The sequence below is a fragment of the Nanorana parkeri genome, unplaced genomic scaffold, assembly GCF_000935625.1.
Source record: "Nanorana parkeri isolate BGI_ZX_2015 unplaced genomic scaffold, ASM93562v1 scaffold1282, whole genome shotgun sequence".
Taxonomy (NCBI): Eukaryota; Metazoa; Chordata; class Amphibia; order Anura; family Dicroglossidae; genus Nanorana; species Nanorana parkeri.
The window spans coordinates 63,788-87,126 of record NW_017307550.1 but is presented as its reverse complement, the minus strand read 5'-3'; the positions used below and the strand labels follow the sequence as shown (position 1 = coordinate 87,126).

Here is a 23,339-nt window from a genome sequence, read left to right as displayed (position 1 = left end):
ATCCATGTTTATTTTAAAAGGTTCCAAAAGGGACATGGCTGATAAAAGTATATAAAACATTCTCTAAAAATGACACAGTTAAAAGCCAGCAGAATGCATGCTTGGGATAGGATAGAATTTAGAAATCCGGCTGTGTGATGAAGGGTTAAGGCATTCTGACTCTCCAGACAATTTAAAAAACATTTCTTGCTCTTGAAGTTTTCTTGCAAACTCTTCTTCAAGTGCCTACAAGCAAAAATTCATCTCATTATTTTTCAGAAAATAGTGCATGTACAGAACAAAACAAAACCTTTCCACAACCAGAAATATTACTACAAATGTTTAAGGGGTTTTCCAACCTCAAACTCAATGCTAGGTGTTTCCCCATTGGGGTTATTTCCTTCACTTTTTTCAACACAGGAAATTATTGGAAATCTCTCAAAGAGAACACAGATTAAAAAAAAGACATACTTTAATACAGTGGGAAGGATTAGGAGATGAGAGAATGTTGTTGTGGCTGCCTTTGCCTTCTGGTCCCAATGACAACCACTCACCGCATGGACAGCAGGTGAGGGAAATCTCCCCAATGGGGTCCCACACAGTCATTAAAAACCTGAGAATAATATTAACTCTTTCCTACACTACCCAAATTAGATGAAAACCTGTCTGGAGTTGGTGATTTAAGTGAAATGTGTTTTTTTTTCATATTTACAAGTTTTATATAATAAGTGTATAAAGTATGAATTTATATCTGTATAAAATCTTTACTGTAAGACTTAAAACAGGGTACTTCTGTAACATCTGGGGTGCAATTTAGGCTAGTCTCTCTTTACAATAACCTGACCTACTATCTTTCACTCTTGAAAGGCAGAGAGCACGTGAGTGTGTGTCTGCTAAACAGGCAGAGCTAAAGACAGCAGGCTATGTAATTTAGGTTTACAGCTGGAGTGCTGCAGGTAACTCTTGCCTGAATCTGACTGTGGAACGGTGATAATACTAGCAGAAGATACAGAAAACGACATGGCAAATTAAAGAAAAGTGTGGAAGGTTTGCAATGCATCAGTGCGGCGGTTTGGTACCTTTTTCCGCGGTCTTAGCTTTTCTCTCCATTCTTTCAGCTCTTGGCCATGCTCTTCATCCAATTCCTTCAGCTTTTGTGTTTCATGTTCTATTAACAGGTGGCATTTTTCATTCTAAATTGTGAAATTAAATGTAGTAGTTTAATAGAATGTAATGTAAATGGTGCTAAACTAAAAACACCAAAAGTGTTTTATACAGGATATTCCCAACACAAAAATACACACCATACAGAGTAAACAGGTACACTTTAAATAATTATAGTGGTTTAGATCAATTGTATTTTACATTTCCAAATTAATCTTCACAAATGTGTAAACTAATCTTTTATATAATTTTCTCAGTGTTTCTTAAAAATATTTATTTTACAAATAAACATGTAAATGCCACCTGTCAAACTGATCGGAAGAAGAGTAGATACAAAAGGTAGGGTAAAACAAGAAAGCGTTAATTGAGGACGACACCAGTGTGGTGACATCCACTAGTAGTCCAAAGAAAAGACACAAGGCCAATAACTGCAGCCTGAAAATTGTTGAAACCTTTCCTAAGCTGAGCTGCCCGTGCAGCACAGCAGGAATAGCCCAGTCACAAAAGTGTATGAATTAGGGCCTGTGTTGACAGGCGTTAATTTCACATGGGTTTTGCATTCTCATACAAGCCTATGGGAACGCAAAAGCCTTTTGAAACCAGTTGGATTTACATGTTAATGAACTCTGAACTATCTGAAACGGATGTCAAACTGATGCCATCAACACAAACCAAAGCCTGTCGACACAGGCACTTAAGGTGATACTAAACTTTAGTTCCTCAAACCATCTCTGAATTGGTGCGGACACTGTCCTTTCTTCTGGAGGGTGGCTACTTTTGTTCCTCATGGTCCCTGTGTGTGTGTTGTAAAGTAGCCACCACTCCAAGCACCTGTGATGGACTACAATTTCAATACAATTTAGTAAACTAACTTGAGATTGTAGTCTAATAATTAGCTGTATTTAAAAATTACAGTCATTTGCTACTGTTTCCTCCAAAATGGTCCCACATGCTTATATTAAGAGTTTTCAAAAGAAAGGTCTTCCATAGTGTAATCATACCAGCACATAAAATTATGTCTTTGGCATGCTTCAGAAAAAAATTGCCAAGAAAACTTTATTATATGTATATGGAAGTATTTGTACAGATGCAAATAGCTGTTTGGGGCTGCCATTTACAAGGTTAATAAAGGATTCAGGATTAGCAGAATTCCATTTAGAAAGACATCTATGCATGTGCGCAGTAGCCCATAGGTCTTCAAAACCAGAAAGGCTGTGTTGAGAAAGCTTCAGGTATTCTCTACCTGCAACTTTGATTGTTGCCTACTCAGCTAGGAATAAAAATCAAGTAATCGTCCTCCTATCCTATAATCTATTACCCACATTTACAGTGCTATACCATTGTGTGCATCCTGTTGCCTCTATTAATCATCGGGCAAGACCTACAACGGGAATACCTTACAACACAGTTCTAACCTGTAGCTGCTGTAGCTCCCGGATGTTGGCGTCACACTGAAGCTGTAAATCTCGCATTTGGTTTTCATGTTTCTGGTGCTGAGTTAACCTCTCATTCTTTTGTCGTTTGTCTTCTTGGACGGCAAACTGAAGATATTAAGAAAAAAAAGTTACAAAGTACTTCAACATTAAAATGGACTACCATTAACAGACTTTATTTTATAAGCATCACTGTGATCTGCCCATAGTGCCTACAGTGTATAGACCATACAAGGCATGCACAATACTTTCCAATATTGCATTCCCTTTACTCCAAGGAAGTCGGAACAATTATATCTGCTCACAGGGAAATCTTTTAACAAATTGGAAAATTCTTGTGCAATAATGAATGCCTCCAAAGTGCTTAATATTATCCACACAATTTCTCAATCAAGAACATCACTTGCATTACACGATTTTGTTATAGAAGTGTCAATATACTCTGAAAATGTCGCCAATAACAACTTGTCTGTGGTTTCATAAACAATTAACACACACAATGCGCAATCAGCTTTACCTGTTTTATCTTCTCCCTGTCCTGCTCTGGAGATCCAGCTGAATTAATTCTTAGACTCTTTTTAAACATAGCCATACGAGTCTTGGCATCACTTCGCTGAATTTTTGGCAGCCGTACCCTCTCCTGAGTTTGTCTATTTTTCAGTTCTTCTATTAATCGCTGGTTGTATCTTTGCATCTGCTCCATTTCCTACAGATGACAACATAATAAGTGAAATGTGCCTCTAGATAACCACCTCTAAATAAAGCAGAAAAATACAGTCTTAAAAGTCACTGGGAAAAGATACAATCTTAGCATGCATGTTGCTTCGGCTTTATTACTACAAGCTGGACTGGTACGTTTAGGACACCTATGCAATCAGGAACAATTTATCTTAGTGAATTCAAGGCAAGCAGCTAAATATACAGATGAAATATAGGCATGGGGCTGTTTTACCTGCCAAAGGTTGTTTAACCAGTCTTGAGACTTTCACAGCTCTGCCAGACAGTGCAGCCAGGATAGTGACCTGAATTTTTTTTTGCTGCAGTTAAACAATACAGCTTAGGCACCTCTCTGACCCCTGCCTATAAATAGATAATGAAGGAGCAGGAACAGACTGATTAGATGATCCCTACTCCTGTGAACATCTTCCTTGTCAAACATATGTATGCAGCAAAGTCTGACTGGTTTGCAATACTGACCTCCTCATAGCACAGGGGATTACAAGAGGCTAGTATTGTGGCAGATTCAGCTACTATACAAAACCTGCATCTTAAAATACATTTAATGATGACCTTTAATAACAAAACAAAAGAACACATCACCCTTCCTAGCAGCCAGTAAGCTAGAACCGCCCTTGGATGTCTATAGCCTTGGTGCAGAAATCTTTTGTAGCAATGCTCATGCCTGTGCAGCAAGTTCCCAAAGACCTGAATGGGGCTGTACTCCTACACTAGATAAGCTAGGAGTACAGCCCTCTCCAAGTCTAAATGATGTTACTGAGCAGACAGCACCAGAGACTATTTCTGCACGGAGGTAATAAACATTGGAGGTGGCTGCCACTGTCATGAAGAGGTAAGTAAGCACTTCAGCTGGTTAGGGGTTGAGGGAGGGATGTTTTATAAATTGATGTCCTTTAAATCTCTTTGGAGTTCTGCTTCAATTAATGGATTGCTGGGCTTGCTATGTTTCTATTTGTTTCTTGTTCCCTTGTTCTGGTTTTCTGCAGCTACAAGTTCTTACAAGTGGGTAGCTAGCAGGGCACAGAAGCATGGCTATATTAAAACTGACAGCAGTTAAAGTACAGAGGGTGCAGCAGATATTAAGTGGATTCTTATCATGCCTTCTGATATTGTTCACAGAGTTGGTGTTATGTTAATCTTTCCCAACCTGTGGCTTTCCATGTGCTGTTAAATTATCAATCCCCCAATACTCTGTGTCTTTTATATAACCTCTAGGTTCTGCTTTGCACGGCTTGTCTGAAGTTGAAGTTCCACACCAGCTTGGAAAAGCTGCATTACATGCTTAGAAAACAATCTGCTAAAATAAACTGGACTCAAAACCTTCACCGTGAGCAGAGGTTGTTGTTCACCTTATCAACATACAGGTGAAGAAAGCTACAACAAAACCAAATATACACACTTACATGAGGATGTAGGAAAGAAACTATAAAACTGGCATTTCTAGACACCGAGAAAGTGCCCTCTGGGTTTTATGCCCCGTTCACATTGAGCGGTTCGCAAATCGCGTGTTTGTCGCGCGATTTGCATTTTGCTCGATATCGTGCAAATGCTTGCATTGAGCAAGCTTGAATAGCGGCTAAATCCCTCCAAAAAGGGTCCTGCTGTAGCAACACACGACCCGCGACAGCAGGACCCTTTGCCCCATTGAGAAGCATTGGAGAGCGATATCGCGCGGTAAATTGCCGCTATATCGCGGGAATTACCGCGCGATAAATCGCTCAATGTGAATGGGGCCTTAGAGCCATAATTAAGAATATCTACGGTACATCAAATTCCCTAATCTCCACCAGTTTGCCCATTCATGAGAAATAAAAAACAAAAACAAAAAAACCTTTATCTGATAATGTGAAATGTTTCGGTGAAATTATATAAAGTTAGGCAAACCTTAACGGCTGTTACATTTAAAGTATGCAGGACTTGATGCATACTGGGAACTGAATGCAGCAAAGTTTAAGCCAAGCAGGTCACAGACAGGCAGATATGTCAGAATGACAGGAAGTGAGCCACCTCATGATCCACTGGAGTGTCACAAGCTTCACTCCTCCCTGGCTGACTTTTGCATGCAAAGTTCCCCTCTATCTTTCCCCACTTATAAAGGAACAATCATCAGTCAGCTGTTCTAAGAATCACGAACATGTCGAAATATCTGTATGTGATAATGAGCGATTTTGACATTTCCTAATGATTGCGATCATCCTTCAATCTGAATAATCTGTCCAGGGCTTCACGGCCTCCCAATAGTTCTAAAAAATGCTCTAATGTGTCATCACTTGAAACTACAATGCTTCCCATGGCCACCCTTACGCCAGTCACCAGGTATTTCCTTAGAGATTGGAGATTCTAGGTGGCTGCAACAAATGTATCTGATATACATATGTTGCAGCAGAGAGCCACTGATCCAAACTATTAAACAAAACAAACTATTGTGCAGGACTAGGCTGATGATTATGAAGGCTTATATGTCTTCAGATTACAGCAGACCACCCCAGCAAAGCAAGTGTTTGGGGTGTTGTGCACTTATATGGAGGGAGTACAGTAGTTGGATCAGAGAGTGAGGTTTGATTACTATTGTCTAATCTGGACAGTAAGAAGGACAGTCCCCCCCAAGAATGTGGCATTCAAGTTAAATCTATTTTATACCTTTTCATGTCTCTTCAGTAACTGGTGTCTCTGCATGAAATACTGATCCTTTAGTTGCTGTTTCAGCAGCTGGTGCTTTTCTTGCAGGTGGCGTTCTTCAAGTTCCCAAATTGCTGCTTCCCGCGCTGTAATACATAACATTTTATTAAAAATCAGGCAAAAAAAAATCACAGGCTGTTAAAGGTCTAGATTCATCAATCCCAGGGAGTACAGTATACTTTATATATCTGTAAGATATGTACCTCTCAGGAGCTGCTGCTTATGATTCAAGCAGTCTCGCTCTATGGTGGCCAGCTCCATCTTCTGCTGGTGAATAATCTTCTTCAATGATCCATCCAACTCTTGCTGCTGCTTCATCACAAACTCTTGTTCCTATCAAGATATTTTTAAAGTTACTCCCGAAACATTTTTACAGAGAGAGTCCATTATTAATGTTTCTAGAGTCATTTGAAATGTAACCAATAAAGTTAGCACACGTGCTGTACACACATCTACAAACTACTATGCAGATCAATTATTGTTCATCTCATAACAGTAACAATTCAGAAACACATCAATCTCAGACAATTTGGTAAATGGGGAGTATATCTATACAACTACATCACACTGCTAAGAACACCACTGCAGTACCCAACGCAAGAAACATGTGACAGCTTCAAAGACATCCACACATCATACATCAAGGTCATCTGGTGCAAGGTAATCAACTACAGAGTCAATGATCAGAGGTTCCCAGCACAGGACATACATTCTTGAAGTGGTAATGGTAGATAAATGATTTTCCGCTGCTGTGGTGACTCCTATACACTCCATATTGACTTATGGCATTACAATGGCACTGACTGCCATACAGAATAGCAGTTAAAATTTATTTATTCAGCCTTTCAAATGTCAGAGGGCCTAGGGCACTCTAGGAACGCAGGCACAGTTGCATTTGCAACTTCTAAAATACCCGATATGATTTCAATGGAATACCATTTGCATTGAATTTGTCACTTTAAAGTGATATTAAAGTCAAAAGAGTTTTAATCTATCTCAAATGCTGATGTTATCACTTACAATGGAAGCTGCTTTTTGATTTTTAAAAGTTTTAGTTTCCTGCAGAATTAGCTGGTCCGCTGAGCACTGATCCTGACTTCCTGTTTTAGAGTGACTCCTTTCTCAAACAGAGTGCTATGCAGTCACCCTTGTGTGTACTAGTAAGCTGTGTGCGTCTCTACAAACACACAGACATGTCAAATCAAGCTTCCTCCCTCCCTCCCTCCCTCCAAGCTAGTAGATGAACAGTTGCTGGAGTTTGCTCTGTCCCTTCTGATCTTGTTCTGGTCAGGAAATTTAGGGAAGCTCAGCTGAGAGACTTGGGAGCAGCTGTTCAGAAGAATGTTTATTTTTGAAGTATTTTAGCAAAAAAATAAAAGCAATGCTTTCCTGGGCAACATATATTTGTTTGATCAGGATTCATTATTGAAAAAAAGTTTGAGCGTGTAATACTACTTTAAATTATTTTAATTAAATTAAAAGAGAACTATAGACAAGCCTTCTCTTTGTTTTTGTTTTTTACTACAGTTCTCCATTGGGTCACAGGAGCACATTTACTACTGTTCCCCCTGTGACCCAAAGTCTGCATATAGCAGGCTACTGTCCGCTATATTTAGACAGGGCAGAGCCGTGCTACAGCCTGAAAAGATCCCGACAATATTGACAGCTGGCTCTGCCTCTCTACAGCCAGAGCCAGCTGTACCCACCCTCTCCCCTGTCTGTCCCACGAATGAGCGCTGGAGGAACAGAGAGGAAAGTGGGAATCCCTGCAGCCTGTGGGGATCTGCAGGAAAAAGCTGAGCGATCAGCGGTTCCTGATGACGTTCTCAAGCTATAGAGCCAGCGTGTGACAGCAGCAGTGTAGAATGGCAGCTCAAACTATGGGGAAAAGAGTGTTTTACTCTCCCAATAGTTCTCCTTTAAAATAAATTGGGAATTTCAATTTCTAGAAATTAGAGAAAAGGTAAAAAAATTATCTTTACTACAACAAGCAAGCAAGCAAGAGTACAATCTTGTCTGCAGTACTAAAGAGACAAATGAAACCTAGCTTGCTGCTATGGACGACACCTCCCCTTTATCTTGCTCTGGAGTTACATGACTCCTATTGGAATATGTTAATCACACCAAGCATGGCAAAGTAGAAGACAGTGACTAAAGCTGGCTATACACCGTGTTTTCTTGTTTAGCCCCACAGGCTGAACGAGAAAAAAAAACGCTTAGTTCCCCGATCCACGCTAAACAGGGTGGATGGGGGAAATCCCATTCACCGGGCTTTTCTATACCAACAGCGGCGGTTGTGCCGATGAAAAAATACCCAAACAGTAACCGCAGCTGATTGGCTCAGTCACTGTTCATCCTAAAATCTTTAGACCACCTTCTTCTTAGGGGTGCTGACGGGGCAGCACACTGCTGCAGTTTAGGCCAACTCAGCAGGACTTGGCAAAAACTCGAGCCGAGTGTAGCCAGCTTTAGCCTAAAACTTGGATCACTTCAGAGACCTCTGAGATAGATTATCATCTCACAGAAAGCATACTTACCTTTTCCAGGACAGAACAAATTATATTATAAACAAACAGTAGAGCACAGCAAACAGAAATCCAATATATATTTTTTAATATAAAGAAAAGTATAAGGTTTAAATAGGATACAAAGAAAACAATATGACGTCTATTCAGCAGAAATGTCAGACCGGAATAATTATGAACTAGGAACCAAGCCAGCTGCTCTCAACAGATCCACCCCACGCATTGCACTACGTCCTCTGACAATATTAGGTAAAGTCTGCAATTTCCTATAAAAGCCCCAGTATGACTAATGCAGCCAAGCAGATTTCTTTATAGCTCCTACTCAAGACTAAAAATATAGGAGCACGTTAATTATATATATATACACATATATATACATATGTACACACACATACAGACACACACATACAGACACACACATACAGACACACACACACACATAGTATATTCTAGGATGATTAAGAAGAAACTGTACAATAAAAATCTTTTATATTACTTAAATACCTCCCTTTAAGATGTTACCTACTTTCTTTATGAATAAAGACAAATAAAATGCACATCTGCTCAAGCATCATCAGAGCAGGGAAAACTCCCATTGCCTCATGAGTTCTTCGGTTTTCTTTTTTAGATCAGTCCTTCCCACCTAATCCACATTTAGGTGTAATACTAAACAAGCACTTTTCACAAAAAATGCATTTAAAAAAAATATAATAAATGATGTTGTGTAGCCATTATTGTACATAAATTGTGTTACCAGAGCTCGGCTTTAAAAGGAAACAAAGCATTGTGTTTTTGTTTTTTTAAATCTAAAATTAAGTTTTAATTGGCAGAATTAAATAATTACCTAAGCAAACTGTTACTAGTGTAGCTGGTGAACCACAATGGAGCATGTTTCATTTTATCTAGCACTAGGTATACATATCTAGAGTTTAGTGGAATCCAGTCTTACAGCTCTGTTGAATAGACGTTAAAGTAGATGTCATGGTTATTTCCACCCAAAACTCAAACACTCAGACAAGTGATTTATATTCCACCCAGATCAGTTTATCAAAATCAAACTTCATAAAGAAGCCTTTTGGACAGTTGAGGTTTGTAATAAAACACTATGAAAGTGTTATTTACACAGGTGATTTAACCATGTATTTTTAGTTTGGAAGGAGACATCCTTTAAGAGAACCGATCCACTGAAAAAGATGGTGTATCCATGACAACCAATATTTTTTTTTTCCAAACTACCCCAGAAGAATTGCATTTGCAAATCAATGAACACCATTCTTTTCCTTAGCAACAGCCTCTGTAGAAAGCTCCCCATGATCCTAACTGAACACACGCATGCGAGAGTCAAACTGCAAACCTCCAAGAACATCTCTCAAGCGGCAGACTTACATCCTGCATTTGGGCGTTGAATAGAGTACATGATGACAACTGAAAAGACTGAATCATAACCTGGGCAACACCCTGCAGATTAGAATACAATACAGCCACAACATGAGAGGCAGACTAAAAGCAAGAGCTAACAATTACCCCTTTGAGAAGGTAAATTGATTCAGTATAAATCACAGTAGCACCTATGGTGCTTACCTAAATACAGGAAACTGTGTTCACCATAAAATTCAATATTTGCCATATGTGCATTGGAAGGTCAAAACAAATCATAAGTAAAGGTGGAAATACCCAAATTACTTCCTGTTGACCTTTCTGTCCTATTTCCTGAGTCAGAGGAAGGGAATGGATACAGGAAGGAAATGGCAACATTTTATCAGCTCCTATCATTATACCATATAGTGAGAGCATTGGAGGATATTCTCATATTTCTCAGCATACCCTGACTGCAAGAGGTGGAGAAGGAAGATAGTTTATGCCTACGTCACCCGTGGAGGGACTGAGAGGATGCAAAAATTGATTGATTTTCCCCCATGGCAAGAGTATTGATACATTCACTTTGCATCTTCATTAAAAGTCTTACTGGTCCATGACTAAACAGGGTTTAAGGGATCATGCAGCACACATATCAGTCATCCAAACACTGGAGCCATTGCTTGATCAATACAGATGTCTTTCCAGTTTTAAAAATGGCACTAATATACCTACCACTGAATTTAACATCATTACCAACAAAATTAGATCCAGCAATAGCAGAAACATTCCATAACACCTCGGTAATTCAAAAGTCTTGTCAGTTTGTTACACATTTAACAACAAAGAAATAACGGTAAGTTACCATTGTGCTTTTTATAACACAATACCTGCTTACTGTTAAAAGATCCAGGACATTCGTAGCACCAACCATGAACTGGCAAAGCAGTGACTTTAATAAAAACACCCAACCATTCCACTCATGAGTGTTGCGTATTTTCATCTAATAATCTAGTATGGCACATGTTGTTTAGTGATAAAAATCAGCTGGATTAGTTGGACATGACAGTGTTAGCGGACAGACAGGTTTATTGGCCACTACAGAATCAGGAAAATGTTAGATGGCGTCTCTGGATTTAGTAGCACAAAGCGTATGCAGTTACCTGAGTCTGCTGCTTTTGTGCAAGTTCCTCTTTCTTGCGTTTCAAAAGATCTTTTCGCAGCTCTTTAGGTGCTTTCTCCACGTCATTAATTACCTGGTATGAGCATGCAGAAGGTGGGGAAATATGACCATTTTTCTAGAGCAAGCACATGAGGCAGAGTAAAGCCACACCACCAATGTGACAGATGCCTGCAGAGTGGGTTACATGTCAAGTGAAAGAAAGGTGCAATGATGTTTAGTCAATGACTTGCTGTGAATTTGTTATATGTAACTGCATGCATTTTCAATTACCTAACACTTCAAAAGGAGGCTTTCTTTGTTATAATTAAAGTGATCAGGTCATCCTAAAAGGAGATCCCACTTCTGGATAGATGCTGGTAAACTGAATTATCCTCTGGCTTTGTGCAGATAAGAGCGGGGGGGGGGCTACAAGATCTTCTCACTAATACTTTCTAGCTGCAATTGCCATTACGGAGGGATAGGGTACCATCCCTGGTAGACTATTCACTTAATTGACATTATGGAGAATTCTACAGCAGAAGTGAGATGCCCTATGACACAACAGGAGTTGGGCTCCATGTTGGGGATGGGGAGGTATGAACTGAGCTTCACCTACAACTAAAATACAACATTTTGTGTGGACTGGCTGTTTAGCTAGCTGTTCATCATAAGGACACAGTATGAACTATTGATATCTAAAAATATTACACATCAAGATACACTAATAAAAGCCAGAACAAAAATACCTGTGTTGTCAATGGTTTCATTTTCTAACATGCTCTAGGAACAAAGATGTACAATCTGAACTGTCCTATAGCTAAAATAGGATCAATCTATGAATAGAAATTCATTCTGATAAGTACTGTGCATGTTAAACAGTACAAATAATAAAATATTTAAAAATAAAAAGGTTTATTTAATTGTTTTTGTATCACTGGCTTTTAAACTGAATTAAAACACTGTGAATGTATACTGCTGAAACCGTGGCCAATCCACGACAGTAAACAAATACAAATACATTTTAAACATTTTTAATTATTTGGATACAACAAAGAAAAGTTAAATCCTACATTGGGCCTGTGTTCTGTTTGGGAGGCAATTTCCCCTTACTTCCTGTCCCAGTCATGACCAACATTTGGTGTCTCTAGTCTTTGTGGAGTATATTTTCTATTCATTTGCTTAGGGAATTTAATCAGGACATTCACTAGCCCTACTGAACCTTATGCAGTCCACAAATACTGTATATCTACCTACAGTATTCCTTTAAGTATACAAAGACACTATCCGTAAGTCCATAACTTACACCAGTGTTGTTCTACAGCAGGGGTAACACTGTGGTGGTTCTGGAAGTCATGCTTGTGGCTGTAAGAGTCTTAAAATGCCTAATGGGACTTAAAGGTCCACACAAGCTGGAGTGATGAGGTTGCCTTCCCTTGCTCTAAAATTAGTTAAGTGTGTAACAGAAAATGCATACTTTTTGCTTTGATGGTCTCACATACAAGTCTGTTTTTGTAGAACCCAAAAACTGTTGGTTTGAGGGTGCAGAATGGTAGTAATGTGGTTATGTATGTGAGGTTTGTGATGTGAAGAAACCCATATACCAAAAGAGAACTCAGAGCAAAGCTGCAGAACGGTAGGAGAAATAAGCTTTCCGCATCATACAATGTAAGGAAATTCCACTAATTGAAACAGATTTAGTGTTAAAAATACCTGTGTGCACAAAGTTTAACACTAGAGATGCAATCTGCACAAAAATGAACCACGCTGGGGCATACACAAACCTTCACCTTCCTGCCATGAGCATAATTATATATACATGGAAGGGCTTAGACCACCCTAAAAGTGTAAACAGCAGGACATGCTGCAGTTACTAATCCTAAAACAAAGAGATTTGGATCAGGGTTTACTATATAGCACGATGTCAAAAGGAAATTGTTAGAGCCATCAGAGGCAACAAAACCTATATAAGGTTTACACATAGTATACATATAGATGTATACTAAAAACACTGCTATACTATAGGCAAGAAGAATGTGCTATGGACAGTAATCAATCAGATTTTAGATTTTGCTAGATCAGCAAAAAATTATCTCTGTTTGCTACCGGAATCCGCCCCTTTGCACATTTTGTTTTGCTCTTAGCACCACTATACTGAATATGTCTGATAGAATAAATTACAGTGTAGGGAAAAAACTTGGCCAACATGTCCCTATAAGCTACTTTTCAAACCTGTACCCTTTGATCTGTTAAACTTGTGCACTGGAAGGATCAGAAATGATCATCATTGTAAAGAAACCCCTGACCATGGTCAAAACACCACCGGCGTGTGTGAAACGTTAATAGTGTTTTAGGCCCAACCACCAAGTCAAAGAAAAAAAGGACTCAAAATGCAGCTCACAAAGTGGAGAGGGAGAAGAAAATGTCACGTTATTACACAATATAAACAACCAATAGCAAGGTATTTGAGGTATAGCATACAATAATGATTCAGTAATATGTACAATCTGATATATCTAAAACAAATGAGAGAATATGTATGTATTAAAAAACAATAGTACTATATAAAATAGTTACATCATTACAGGGCCGTTAAGTATGTGAGCATATGCCATTTTTATTTTAAGTACCTTAAGTTAAAGGAGAACTATGAGGAATGAAAGTCATGCATCCTCATAGTTCTAGCCAACGTGCGACAATGAAACTGTCACACTTCGGCTCAATAGATTGGGAAGTGAGCAAATGCATACCGTCGTTCGCTCGCTTCTCGATCATCTCCTTGCAGAGAGTGGTGACTGTCAGTCACCGCTACCTGCAGGGATTCCTGACTGGAGGAATGGACGGGGAGGGGGCGGGCACAGCTGGCTCTGCCTCTAGATAGGCAGAGCCCGCTGTCATTCACGCAACTGGGTGGATCTCAACATCCAGTCGCGACACTCAGCCGCCCCGGCTGCGTCGGTCTCAGTATACCGCAAGCTGTAGCTCACGATATACTGAGCTTTGGCTCACAGGAGGATGCTAGTATGTGTCCTCCTGTGACCCTTAAGAGAACTGTGGGGGAAAACACTTACCCCATAGTTCTCTTTTATAATTACTTCTGGCTTCTATCATTACAATCATTGCTCAGCATTCCTCAAATCTGTGCCATTACTTACCCAGGACATAGATTTTTTTTATGCTCTTCCATTCAAGAGTGTTCCAAGAAGGCCCCTATATTTTCATACAATCATATACTGTACTAAGTGCTATAAAAATGGTGAAATAACTGAACAGTTTTACCTGCCAAAGGATTTGTAAATGTATTTAGCAACCAGTCTTGAGATTTACATACTACTGCCACACTGTAGTCTGCCTTCACGGTTTACAGTGTCACAACCCCCACCCTACCCTCATCTCCAGTCCACTTAATGAACCAGTCAGCATCATCACCTATGTCTAATATACAGTAAGGAAAAAACTAGAACTAGAAAAACTAGGAAAAAAGTACTAGAAAACTGGAACATAAAATAATCGAATCAGCTTCCAGGCTATGCAGAGCACCAGGGGTGTCTAAATCACAGGACTGGCTTAACAGAATCACAATTCCTTTGAAAATAGAAATGGTTAAACATCTACTTATTTCCAATGTGCAGATAGTGATGTATCTTTACTTTAAAGAGTACATGTAAGGGCAGAAAGTTTTGGTTACCTAGTTAATTTTTTAAACAATCACACTAACATTCCTATTTCAGTTACAGGTGTAGTCTAATGGGCTAAGTGTCCATCTTGGAGTCCTTATGGGAGTGGGAGTCAGTTATATTAGCCACAACAGATATGCAGGCCTTGGAACCCAAGTATAGAGATCTCGCTACCACTCTCACTATCGTGGCTTCAACAACTGCAATAGATACTTTTCTTTGCCTTGCTGCACTCCATTACCTAAAGTCCCTTGTAATAGGTTTGGTGCTCGCAATGACTGCGGATGGCGCCGCGTATATCAGCAAAATATAGAAATGTCACTAGCAAACCACAGCAATGCTAAGCCTGATGAAGGGACCCAGCGCGGCCCCGAAAGCGCTTGTTTATATGACAAGGAACTTCAAATAAATGAGCATTCTGCTATCCTAAAAGGATTTTGGTGTGCTGGTGACATTTCTATATTCCAACAACTGCAAAACACAGTTTTGGGTGGACCCAAACACCAAACCTTTTATTTAATTCACTTCAACAATACTGTCATACACAGCATGTTTTATTAAAATTGCTTGGCATATTTTCTTAGTCAGTAGACTCTTACAAACGTATTTAACATGTTGCAGAGTAAAGTTCAACCATAGATTATCCATCATCAGGCTTCAGGAGTTAACAATAAAAACAGTTATCTGATTTCTTGTTAGGGGTCTCAACTCATCGCTGCTCTCAATACCAGTTGTGTCTTGCTGAGAAATCAGCTAGGTTTGGTGATGCATACTAATGCTGCCAGCTCCCTTATGAAGCCAAAACGTGAACAAACTTCTCCAGCACAGAAAAATCTACACTGGAGTAGAGTCAGAAGGAGAGAGCAGTTTAGCTCATTTAGATTTACTGGCCACAATTACAGTTTACACGTTGAAGATACAACTGAACTATCCTGACCTTTATGCCAGAACAGCCTTACCTCTTTCTTTTTATTTTTCAGAACACTTTGGAACTTGGATAATTCTCTATCCTGTTCTCCCTTGATTCGTTTTGCCTCATCTCTTAGACGAGTGGTGTGTTCTTGCTCAAGCCGTTCTATGGTCTGTTTCTGCTGCTTCTCCAGATTCTCTATGTCTTGATCATACTGCCGCTTTTTGCTCTGCAAAAAAAAATTTCCTTATTTTCTATGTTTATTAATCACAATTAAATTGAAACCAAACTCAGGAGTTAAATCTTAAAAATGCATTCAAGCACCCCAACTATTAACAACACTGTACCTTATTTGGGTGATACTCGGCTGTAGAATTTGTGCTGGCACGGTCCTTCCTTCTGGAGGGTGGCTACTTTTGTTCTCCATGGTCCCTGTGTGTGTTCTAAAGTAGCCACCGCTCCAAGCTCAATCCCCTGATGGACTTCAATCTCACATTTAGATTACTAATTTCTATTGAGATTGTAGTCTGTCATGGAATCGAGCTTGGAGCGGGGGCTACTTTACAACACACACAGAGACCATGGGGAACAAAAGTACCCCCCTCCAGAAGGAAGGACAGTGTCAGCACCAATTCAGAGATCATCTGATGATCTACAGCCGAGTGATACACAAATAAGCTCCATTTTTTTTATTAGTTAGGATGCTTGAATGCATTTTTAAGATTTCCCTCTGAGTTTAACGTCACCTTAAATGCATGATTAAACACAGTTTATAAAGCTATGTACCATAGAGGAGCCTATTTATAGCAGCGAGCAGATACTGCTTGGTTGTACACCACGGTGTTTAGTCCATGCTGCACCTGCATTCCCTGAGTAGTTCCTAAAATGCAAGTTGCAATGTGGAGCCTATAGTTTCACTTAGAGTGTTCTGTATGGTTTACCTTGAAGTGTTGACTTTGACAAGTCATGTGACTGGGCTCTCCTCCCCTGCTGTGCTTGATAAATAAGCTCTATGGCAGGAAATAATGGGGTAAATGTTGGATAATTTAAAGCTAATTTCCAGGCCTCCACCCCCTCCCTAAATTAAGGTTTGCACAGAGGCCTACAAGATAGCCATGCACATACAATAAGTATTATATAAATAAAACTGCCGTAACCAAATCTTAAAGTGTATTACTACTCTTGCAACCAATTTGGTATAACACCTATGTTATGTTTGTTTCCTGTTCCCATTCATATAGCATAACTGAGAAAAAGAAAAAAATATACTGCTTACGCCTTTAAGGGCTTTTTACTTGCTTAAAAATCCTACCAAGCTTCTCCGCTATGAAATGTGAAGGAGGGGAATATTTGGAGTTAGGTTTACTCTAATTAACCCTGCCTGTGCTGTACTGTACTGGCAGATTTCATTATCAGCTGTAAACTAAATTTGTACTGGCTGCAGTGCCATTGACTTCAATGCACCGCCATGCCCCCAGCCGCCCCTTGACTTTGACCCTCTACTTTCACTTGTAAACTGCTGAGAGTAGCCTGGAATCTGCAGAAAGGCCTTCAACAAAAGAAACAGCTAATAGGTAAAAGATACAGACAGTATTTTTGGAAATTATTTTTAGACATGCTCTGTGAATGGGAACACAAACATAGTGGGGTTTTCTAAAATTTGCCTGCAAACGTGGAACTGTACTTTAGTCTCTATAGTACTCTTATAGCATTGCTATATTGTGTACCATTTTACTGTGCCTTCAACATAATGCTTCATGTTCTCTTTTTCCTTGTAAGACTTTCTCATTGTAGGGGCACCTTATCAAAAGCCGATTAATCGATTATTGAAAAAGTTGACAACTTTTTCAATAATCGATTATAATCGATTATGTCGATTAGTTGTTGCAGCCCTATTGAGGAACCAGACCTATTTGCAACTCTTAAAATGTCCTATGGATCACAAACAATAGTAAATGTTTAGAACATGTCAAGCATCTTAGAAAGTGCCTTGGGTTCTTCAGAATTTAATGATTTACGTTCAGTAGCGTTAAGTGAATTATTCTCTACAAGTTCTTAGAGAAGTGGGTAATCACCGTCATTTCCTGTTCAAAGCGTCGGAAGATCTGTTCTCTCTGTTGCAACAATTTGTTACTAAGGATTTGTTGTGCTCTCTGTTCTTCTTTCTGTAGCAGCCGAAGTTCCCGCAGCTCTTGTCGCCTTGAGAAAATAAAGCAGTGATTCATCACTTGTTCATTCAGGAAACAGACTCTTTCAAAGACAAAGCTGTCCATATATTGTACAATGTCACTAGCTGTTCTGTGACTTTAGGTTTCCTTGTTCTGAGATGGTTTAAATCACTACATTTGGTCAATGTCAAATCCAATAAAAACAGTAGGCTATATTTAACAAAATGTCTCAACTAAGAACTAAAGCTGGCCATACACTAGTACATTTTCAAATGAACTTTCATACGAAAAATCTGGTCAGAACATTCGATAATGCACTTAGAATGTTTTTTGAAATTTCGTTTAATTTGAACATTTGATATTTGGAATGAATGGTGTTTACCCAAACAAAAAAACTGTAAGTTAGAATTTCGTCCACATGAGAAAAAAAATTTCCATCCTGCTCCTGCAATTTTTTTTCATCACCATGGTCAAAATCGATCATCGATTTGACCCCATTAACTATAATAAAATTGAACGTACCTAAAACAAACATTTTTTTTTAATGACATTTTACTGATTTATTGCCAGCTTTACTGTGTACTTCACATCAGAACAGGTGCTCACATTTGAGCTACCTAGGCAAAATGAGACGTAACCCTTGCAGTGTGGGGGAAACCACACTGCAAGGGATAAGATTTTATTAGCCCGGAATTCTTCTTGAAGCCAGACACAGTCAGAAAACAAGCATTTTTACAAAGAAGCAGCCTTCATATTTCTTTCAATGCAGGCTTCTGTGCACCTGGTGGGTCAAAGATGAAACTCCAACATCACCAAAGCAAAAAAGTGGTATGTTCAAATTCAGGTAATGCCACACCTGACATTCCTCACATTCTTCTTCATAAGGTAGTTAAATGGTTTCAATGTCTAGAGTTTACGCTCTTCTTCTAATAAATGGTATATAACCTAATCTTCTGCCAGGACATATATAGCTGCAACCATTTCCTCACTGAATTTTCTAAGTGCTAAACTAAAAAAACTAAGAGGCACATATTGAAAGAACCCAACCAACCAGTGCAAATCCAGTTCATTTTACATTCAGAAATTATTCATATCACATGGGGATTTATTGTATGCACACATAAGTGTAAGCAAAAAAAATGCTGGAGCAGAAATTTGACTGGCTGCAATAGGTAATACCACCACAATCCACTTCACCCACCTTTATGAAACTTTATTAAAAATGTTTTGCCTTTCCCGGAAAACAGCTCTGTTTAAGAAAAGAAAATACTGGCTGGCCAACAATAAGGTACCATGGTCTGAAAGTACTTCGGCACAGTGAAAAAAATTAACTCTATCCCCTATTTACATGTGGAGGTGAGGGAAGGCCCCAATGATCTTAAAACAAAAAATGGAAAAAAAGAGAAGGATTAAAAAAAAAGAAGAGGCTTTTGGCAGCCACTTTGGGTCTGTGCACAGCCTATCCAGCTTAGATGGTTTCTACTGGCAGGGCTTCAGAGGCAGAAATGCACATTTTCACCACTGAAGCCCTGCCAATGGAGACAATCTCCACGATAGGCTGAATAGACTATGCATAGACCCAAGATCGCTGCAAGTCCTGCATGCACTTTAAGAACAGGAATATAAGTTTTTCTTCTGGGTCTCAGTAGGGAACGTCTGTCACATAACGACATAACATAACCAGTGGTGTATTTAGGTTTTGTGCTGCCCTACGCATGACTAAGCTTGGACACCCCCCTCAATCTAAAGAATACATTTTAGTCCCCAGCCTGCTTCTGGGACATCCCGCCATCAGATCACATGCTATGGCCAGCCCTGAGCCACCCGCTGCTTCTCCTCCACCTCCTGTACAAAGCCAGCCGGACCGCAACTCACTGGGCCCTCCCCTCCACCGGGCAGCTCTCTAATTAGGCAACGGCTCTTGGGGCCTTGCGGCTGCCTAGTTTGCCTCATTTTACTGCCCCCAGCCTCGGCCCACTGGGCAAATGCCCAGTATGCCCAAAGGCATGTCTGGCCCTGTCTGCCTCGTTGGTTTGGGGCGGCATTTTCTGCTGCCCCTGGAAAGTGCCGCCCTAGACAAATGCCTTGTTTGCCCTGCGGTAGATACACCCCTGAACATAATGTGAATATGTTTAACATTGTTCCTGAAGAAGCGTTTATAATTCAGTGTAGTGCGTTGACCTTTAAATGCTATATGCTGTGACCTAATGAATATTTAATGGTAAAAATTTGCTCTATACACCTCTGTATATATGATGGAATTAATAATTTGACCAATACATTTTGTATGTACTTGTCTGATTGATCTACTTCTAGAGTGCAATCTATAAAAGTTCTTAATAATAACATACCTGAGGAATCTCAGCTCCTCACTCTTGGAGTCATTATCCGTCACAATCTTGGAGGTTGTGACACTCACTTCTACTCCGTCAACCATAAACTTTCGAGTCTTTTTCAGAGTTTTCTTCTGTCTTTTATTTTCCTGAGAAAAAAAAAAACAACACTAAAAAACTCAAAACTCCTATTGTAGAAAAAAGTAGATTTTTGCATATGCAACAATTATTACACGGCTACAAGAATATTTAAATATTTTTACATTAAAATTACGATGCAATTTTCACATTCATACATATATACAGACTTGTAGATGCCCCCTGTAGTGACCATGTGTATATCATGCAGTGCAGTCAGTATTCCTGCTGAAACACTGCTGCAAAAAGTCCATGGACTGGCAGGCTAAATGAAGAATGGACTTTTTTCTCAGATTAACAGAACTGAACAGGTTAAGCTCACTCATAGAACTGTTTTCTGTATAAAAAAAAAAATCTTTGGGCAGAGCCCTCCCTGTAGACTTGCACTGAGTTAAAAGGTGCAAGTAAACCACATTTCCCGTAAAATATATGTTTATATGTTAAAAAAAAACAGACTTCCCGTCTTGGAACAAGGTTAAAAGTGAACTTCACCCAATAGGGAAACAGAGCAATAAAGACCTGCCAGAATTTTTAACCTTTTCTCAATGTGTGCGTTGTTCAGTGCCCCCCCAGGGTTGTGTCCATGTCAGCCTGAGCATATAGGAAAGCACCATCATTTATTCTTTGAGGTGAGTGGGAGCAGAATAAAAAAAAAAATCCCTGGAGCTCCCCTTGAAGTATATTTTATGTGAAGCCATAGTGGACTTACTTTCCCCAATCCTTCCACTTTGCACAGAGCCCAAAGAAAACTCACAACCAATTGTTCTTATTCCTTTACCTGTATAGATAGTGACCCAGATTCCCCTTTCTTAATTAAGAAACTTGATATGGACAAATTCAAGTCCATACTGCCACTATCAGCTGTGGATCCCATTCCAGAGTCAGAATCAACTTCTTTTTGAATTTCTGCTTCCCCTGACTGAGGCTTTCCCAATTTTTCCTTGCCTTCCTCTACAGCAGCGATGACACTGATACTAGGTACACCGATTTGAGAGTCATCTGTTGGGGCAGCAGCACTATCATTGGGATTGACAGCATCATCCTGGGGAAGACTTTGGACAGATTCTTTATCAGACTGTGGAGCTGAAGATACATCTTCACTGGAAAGATCCTTTGCACCATCATCAGAAACACTGCTGGCTTCCTCTTTTTGGTCAGCATCTGTCTTAATAGGTAAAGATGGGGCAAGTACTTCATCACCATTTACATGATTTACTTCATTTGCATCTTCCATTTTTTGGTCATCCTGACTATTTGAACAAATGTTTACATTAGATGGACCTTCTTTTATTTCTTGGCTTCTGTCATGTTCAGGTGAGACCTCAGCTGTCTCAAGTTTAGTTTTGGAACCTTCAACTTCCTCCTGAATATCATTAACTTTAGATACAACAGTAATCTCTTCACTTTTATCATTAGTGTTTGCTGTCAGATCAGACTTCTCATCAACAGATTCTTCACTTGTACCATTTTCCACAACATGAGGTTCAGGTTTCTGCTCCTCTTTAAGCTCTATCTTAGGAACCTGATCTGTAGTCTCATTCTCATGATTTGGCACACATACAGGTTTTGCACCTTCTGCTTCTTTCTCATTTTTAATTTCTTCCTCTTCAGATTTGGGGACAGGCTGTCTCACCTCGGACTCTGCAGGTGTAGGCTGATCTTCGATTACGTGTGGTTTTTCGGACTCTGCGGGTGTAGGCTGATCTTCGATTACGTGTGGTTTTTCGGACTCTGCAGGTGTAGGCTGATCTTCGAATACATGTGGTTTTTCGGACTCTGCAGGTGTAGGCTGATCTTCGATTACGTGTGGTTTTCCAGACTCTGCAGGTGTAGGCTGATCTTCGATTACTTGTGGTTTTCCAGACTCTGCAGGTGTAGGCTGATCTTCGATTACGTGTGTTTTTTCTTGTTCAACAATTAATGGAGGAGAAGGTGCTTCTGCTGGTTGGGGTAGACTGTCAGCAGCTGAGACAGACACTACCACACCAACATCTTCCTTATTTTCTGTTACATTCTCCTCTTTCACAGGTACGGCACTCTTCTCAGCATCTGCTATTTCGTTTTCTTTTCTGGAGACTTCTGGAATGGCAGGCTTCTGAACGTCAGGCGTTTCCTCCGCCTTCACTTTAGCAGCATTGGATAGGTTATCTTTATTTGAGGCTTTATCCTCAACCTCAGCAGCTGCAGGTTTTTCAGAAACAGGTTCTAGAGTTGAAGCATTCTGGGAAAGTTTATCATCGTCCAAGCTTGCAATGCTAAGGTCTGAAGAAGCCCGTTTACTGTCTGGAACAGGCTAAATAAAAAATATAAACAAACATTACAAAAGCTGAAAGGTGTTCGGCAACATACGCAATAAAATATTAAAATATATCTAAAGCCATTTTTTAAAGTTTTGGATAGAGTGGGGATGGGTTCAAAACCTTTTCAAGTTTGTTTTGCCATCTGGTTCCATTGAGAATTACTCTTCACTACCCTCCCTGTGGACAAAACAGGAAATCCACTCGGAGGCCCCATTCACACCAGGGTGGATGCGTTTCAGCGCGGCTTCTGCACGATTTTTAAAAGGGTGTTTTTGGGCGTTTTGAATCGCGTTTGTGTGTTTCCATTAAAATCTATATGTAAGCCACGCTGATCAGCGCTAAAAAACAGGTCAGAGAGCATTTTGGGAGGCAGGCGGTTCGGATCACGCGGAATAGCGCAATCGCATGAACGGTTCCCATAGGAATGTATGGGGTTGTTCATGTCGGCGGTTCAGCACGGACAAATCAAGTGTCCCCATTGAAAGAATGTCCTTGATGACAACCCAATGACATTTTCCTCACTTTCAGTCCTGGTGAGAATGGTCTCTAAAGCACATGGAGAGTGTACATCTCTCCAGTGGGGTCACAGACCGCAATAAAAACCTGACAGTACTTCTATCACTTCAACATAAATACAAATCTAACAGATGCCTTATTTTTTCCACCCATTTAATTTTGTACCTTTTTGTTCATATGAATAATGCAAATTCTTTGAGTGTACTAAAAGGTGGCATTAAAGAAAACACTGCTTATAAAACAGTTGTCCCTTTAGGTTAACAA

At 39.7% G+C, this 23,339-nt stretch overlaps 1 protein-coding gene across 1 annotated transcript in view; it reads right to left on the bottom strand.

Moving 5' to 3' along the window:
* Window positions 1-6: 6 nt before the first annotated feature.
* Window positions 7-23,339, bottom strand: part of SLK (STE20 like kinase) — a 59,266-nt gene continuing 35,933 nt past the window's right edge. The window contains exons 9-19 of the mRNA XM_018569065.1: window positions 21,038-22,552; window positions 20,140-20,270; window positions 17,696-17,819; window positions 15,670-15,849; window positions 11,038-11,130; window positions 6,197-6,326; window positions 5,955-6,079; window positions 3,094-3,282; window positions 2,559-2,684; window positions 1,059-1,172; window positions 7-225 (exon numbers count right to left, since the gene is read on the bottom strand). Coding sequence (XP_018424567.1) covers window positions 79-225; window positions 1,059-1,172; window positions 2,559-2,684; window positions 3,094-3,282; window positions 5,955-6,079; window positions 6,197-6,326; window positions 11,038-11,130; window positions 15,670-15,849; window positions 17,696-17,819; window positions 20,140-20,270; window positions 21,038-22,552 — 2,874 coding nt within the window. The 3' untranslated portion in view covers window positions 7-78. The remainder of the gene's footprint in view (window positions 226-1,058; window positions 1,173-2,558; window positions 2,685-3,093; window positions 3,283-5,954; window positions 6,080-6,196; window positions 6,327-11,037; window positions 11,131-15,669; window positions 15,850-17,695; window positions 17,820-20,139; window positions 20,271-21,037; window positions 22,553-23,339) is intronic.